This window comes from Rhincodon typus, chromosome 19 (assembly GCF_021869965.1).
Source record: "Rhincodon typus isolate 14 chromosome 19, sRhiTyp1.1, whole genome shotgun sequence".
NCBI lineage: Eukaryota > Metazoa > Chordata > Chondrichthyes > Orectolobiformes > Rhincodontidae > Rhincodon > Rhincodon typus.
The window spans coordinates 55,409,474-55,414,681 of record NC_063350.1 but is presented as its reverse complement, the minus strand read 5'-3'; the positions used below and the strand labels follow the sequence as shown (position 1 = coordinate 55,414,681).

Sequence of the window (5,208 nt, the reverse complement as noted above, 5' to 3'; positions counted from 1 at the left end):
AGATTTACCAGGATGTTGCCTGGAATGGAGGGAAGGTCTTACGAGGAAAGGTTGAGAGAGCTAGGGCTTTTCTCTTTAGAACGACGAAGGATGAGAGGTGACTTGATAGAGGTGTACAAAATGATCAGAGGTATAGAGTGGACAGCCAGAGACTTTTTCCTAAGGTGGAGGTAGCTGTTGCGAGGGGGCATTTGTTTTAAAGTGAGTGGAGGTAGATATCGGGGAGACGTCAGAGGTAGGTTCTTTACTCGGAGAGTGGTCGGGGCATGGAATGCATTGCCGGAGAGGGTAGTGGAGTCGGCCTCATTAGACGCATTTAAGCGGCTATTAGATAGGCATTTGGATGATAGTATAAGGTAGGGGTGGAGGTTAGATAGACCTTAGGTTCAGGGTAAAAGTTTGGCACAACATTGTGGGCCGAAGGGCCTGTACTGTGCTGTGCTGTACTGTTCTATGTCCTCAGTTGGTCTGAGCATCTGTGGAGAGAGGAAACCAATTCATATTTCAATTTGACTGTCCTTCATTGCACTCTGCAAAGAGTGTAAAGGTGTAGTAGATTGTTCAACCTCATTGCTTTCTATTTTCCTCCTAGTACTGTATTAAAATGTTTTATAAGACCTCCTTTCACAGCCACTTCCTTCCTCTGACTGTCTGTTTTTATTATATTTAGCCTTCGTGGTTTGTTTTCTTTGCGCTTAGTTGAGAGGACCCATTCACTCCCTTTCAGACCTTTATTTAAAACTTTGTATATCTCTGTCTCTTTCATTACCGTTAAAATGTTGTCATTTTGACTGGGCTTCTGCCTCTATCAAAGGCATTAAATCTATTTTCCAACACCTTGCAGTTCTAAAAAGTAATTCTGGACCCAAAATGTTAGCTGGGTTTCCCTTTGCAGATGCTGCCCAGACCTGCTGAGTTTCTCCAGCATGCTCTGTTTTGGTTTTAACAGCAGGGAAGTATCTTGCAATGAAGTTGCTGAACTTTTCACATGAGAAAAGGAAAAGGTTTTCACCTCACTGCTCACAGTGATGTTCTTTGTACTTTGTCATAATAACATTGCAAGTTCCTCTAACAAGACACTGGTGATCTTTATATATGGAGTCTCTTAAATGTACCAGGAGTTTAATATGTAATGTAACTGGATCTCTGACTATTGATCCATTTGAAAAGATATCTTTCAGCTAACTTTGGCAAACCATAGCGCAATCCCAGAATTGCCCGCAGTACTGCATGAACTGATTCAAATATTGCTGTTTACCTTGTAGATCCAACCAGATGGGAAAACACTCCAATACAATCCTTACTCCTGGAATCTGGTGTGTATTCTTTTCTATTGCATTTTTTTTTGTTTGCTGTTTTAATTGGCTTTTGTCTCACTCTTCTCCCCTCCAACGCTATGAGAAAATTTTGTGCAAGATATCTGCATAATTTCATCCCTTTAGCCGCAGTATCACTTAGGAGCAGGGGAAGTCTGTTAGCCCCTCCAGCCTATTTCCTTCATTCTAGATCATGGCTGATCATGTGCCTCAATGCTCTATTGCCACACTATCCTCATATTCCACGACATTATTAGCAACTAGAAATTTATCAATCTCTGTATGGAAGCATAGAAACGTGATGTTACTCACCGAGCTTTCGATGTATTTGTGGATAATCTGCAGTGAATATATCCTTTTTGAGGTGCTGTATCCAAATCTGAACGCTGTATTCCAGATACAGTCTGTTCAAGGCAAATGAAGCACAATTTCCACCTCCTTTGGCATTTATTTCAAGAGGATTAGATAAAATGAGAGAGAGATCTTTGATTGGTTTTGGTACATATTTACTCATTTTTAATGATATCTGAATTTGGACTCTGAAATTGATTTGCCTTCCCATCACCCCACTTTGACTGTTTACAAAGTGTTCGAAGGGGAGAACTTCCTGCTTTTCCACACTAAACTCTATTTGCTATTGATATACACACTCATTGATAGATATGAATCTATCCAGTGGAAATTGGAAAAGAAAATTTTGTGAATGGGGCATTTAGAAACATGCTGATTTTCTAAATTAGAGCAAGGCCAATTTTGACAATATTAGGCCGGAACTTTGAAAGGTTGATTGGGGTAGGCTATTCACAGGTAAAGGGACAGTTGGGAAGTGGGAGGCCTTTAAGAATGAGATAACGAGAGTTCAGAGACTGTACATTCTTGTTAGTGTGAAGGGCAAAGCTGGTAGGTGTCAGGAATTCTGGATGACTAGAGAAATTGAAGCTCTGATCATGAAAAAGAAGGAAGCATATGTCAGGTATAGACAGCTGCAACTGAGTGAATCAGGGGAAGGCAACGGCCTAGTGGTATTGTCGCTGGACTGTTAATCCAGGGACCCAGATAACATTCTGAGGACCCAAGTTCGAATCCCGCCACGATAGATGATGGAATTTGAATTCAATAAAAATATCTGGAATTAAGAATCTAATGATGACCATGAATCCACTGTCAATTGTCGGAAAATCCCATCTGGTTCACTAATGTCCTTTAGGGAAGGAAACTGCCATCCTTACCTGGTCTGGTCTACATGCGACTCTAGACCCACAGCAACGTGGTTGACTCTAAACTGCCTTCTGGGCAATTAGGGATGGGCAATGAATGCTGCCTGATCAGCAATGCCCTCATCCCTTGAATGAATAATGGTAAAAAAAATCCCTAGAAGACTACATGGACAGTAGGAGTGTACTCGAGGGAAATCAGGAGAGCAAAAGTTAGTTTTGGCAATTGGAGTTAAGGAGAATCCAAAGAGATTCTATAAATATATTGAGGGCAAAAAAAGTAATAAGGGAGAGAATAGAGCCCCTTTAAAGATCAATGTAGCCATCTTTATGTGGAACCACAGGAAATGGGTGAGATACTAAATGTATATTTCGCCTCAGATTTACTGTGGAGAAGGACATGGCAACTAGGGAATTTGGGAAAATAAACCGTGATGTCTTGATAATAATTCATATTACAGAAGAGGTGGTGCTGGAGGTCTTAAAATGCATAAAGGTAGATAAATCCCCGAGACCTGATCAAGTGTTTCCCAGAACTCTGGGAAGCTAGGGAAGAGGTTGGTGGGCTCCTTGCTGAGATGTTTGTATCATTGATGCCGGAAGGCTGGAGGTTGGCTAACGGTGCCTTTATTTAAGAGAAGTTGTAAGCAAAGCAAGGGGACTGTAGCCTGGTGAACCTTATGTCACTGGTGAGTAAGTTGTTGGAGGGGATTCTGAGGGACAGGATTTACATTCATTTGGAAAGGCAAGGACTGGTTAGCATGGCTTTATGTGTGGAAAATAACGTCTCACTAACTTGAGTTTTTGAAGAGATGCCAAAGAAGATTGATGAAGGCAGAGCAGTGGATGTTTTTTGTATGGACTTCAGCAAAGCATTCGACAAGGTTCTGTATGGTAGACTAGTTAGTAAGGTTAGATCACATGGGATCCCGGGAGAGCTAGCCAGTTGGATACAAAATTGGCTTGAATATAGGAGACAGAGGGAGGTGGTGGAGGGTTGTTTTTCACACTGGAGGCCTGTGACCGGCAGAGTGCCACAAGGATCTGTGCTGAGTCCACTGCTTTTCATCATTTACGTAAATGATTTGAATGTGAATATAGGAGGTATGGTTAGTAAGTGTGCAGATGACACCAAAATAGATGGTGTAATGGAGTGTGAAGGAGGCTACCTCAGAGTTCAACAGTACCTTGATCAGATGGGCCAAGGGGTGGCAGATGAAGTTTAATTCCGATAAATGTGAGGTGTTGCATTTTGCTAAGGCAACCCAGGGCAGGACTTGCACAGTTAATGGTAGGGCCCTGTGGAGTGTTGCTGAACAAAGAGACCTAGGGGTGCAGGGGCATAGTTCCTTGAAAGTGGAGTCACAGTTAGACAGGATGGTGAAGAAGGTATTTAGCATGTTTGCCTTCATTGGTTATAACATTTGAGTATGGGTGTTGGGATGTCATGTTGCGGCTGTACAGGACGTTTGGTGAGGCCACCTTTGGAATACTGCGTTCAATTCTGGTCGCCCTTCTATAGGAAGGATGATGTTAAACTTGAGAGGGTGCAGAAAGGATCTACAAGGATGCTTCTGGGACTGGAGGGTTTGAGCTATAGGGAGAGGCTGGAGAGACTGGGGCTTTTTCCCCTGGAGTGTCGGAGACAGGGGTGACCTGAGAGGTTTATAAAATCTTGAGGGGCATGGATAAGGTGAATAGCCAAGGTCTTTTTACCCCAGGGTAGGGGAGTACAAAACTAGAGGATATAGGTTTAAGGTGAAAGGGGAAAGATTTCAAAAAGACCTGAGGGGTAACTTTCATGCTGAGGGTAGTGTGTATATGGAATGAGTTGCTAGAGGAAGTGGTGGACGTGGGTACAATTACAACATTTAAAAGGCATCTGGATGATTAGGAAGGGTTTGGAGGGAAATGCTGGCAAATGGGTACTAAATCAGATTGGGATGTCTGGTTGGTATGGATGATTTGGACCTATGTAGGCTGATTACCTGGGTGTAATTGTTAGTCTGTCCTTTCACCTGGTTATTTGTTCTGCTTTAACAGTATAATGAACCATGTTTCCATCGTAGATTGCAAACGTACTGTACCTCGAGTCACCAGCGGGGGTCGGATTCTCCTATGCCGATGACCAGCAGTACCGGACCAATGATACTGCGGTAAGACCATGGGAAGGATGGTGAAAGGGAGTATAAGTACACAGTATAACTGAAACATAATCTCCCTCCTTTTATTTCATTCCCCTTGTGATGTATTATAACACTTCATTTGCTTTATTTAATCACTTGCTGAGTCTGTACAATATAATCTTGTGATTCATACAGGATAACACTCTGAACCCTCAGCATCTCGGAGCTCTGTAGTCTCTCAACATTTAGATAATAGGCTTTTTTGTTTTGTTCATCTTGCCAAAATGGACAATTTTACGTTTTTCCCACAATACATCCCATCGCCCTGTCTGTCTCGATTATACTAGGGTTGGCAACCATAAGGATTGGCCTAGGGTCTCCAGGAATCAAAGCTCAATCTCTGAAGCACTGTTGTGTGCAACAGCTGAGAAAAATCAGAGACACTGAAAATAAAGTCTTGCTTGCTTTCTTTTAACATTTCCCTATCGCACATAAAATTCTGGAACATGGTGCAGGGGCAGGGGAAAAAGAGAAGAAAGAAAATCCAGCAGG

At 42.4% G+C, this 5,208-nt stretch overlaps 1 protein-coding gene across 1 annotated transcript in view; it reads left to right on the top strand.

Annotated features, from left to right (window-relative positions):
- The window catches only part of LOC125485436 (lysosomal protective protein-like), a 58,571-nt gene that overhangs the window by 13,642 nt on the left and 39,721 nt on the right, over window positions 1-5,208 (top strand). The window contains exons 4-5 of the mRNA XM_048608193.1: window positions 1,266-1,316; window positions 4,600-4,706. Coding sequence (XP_048464150.1) covers window positions 1,266-1,316; window positions 4,600-4,706 — 158 coding nt within the window. The remainder of the gene's footprint in view (window positions 1-1,265; window positions 1,317-4,599; window positions 4,707-5,208) is intronic.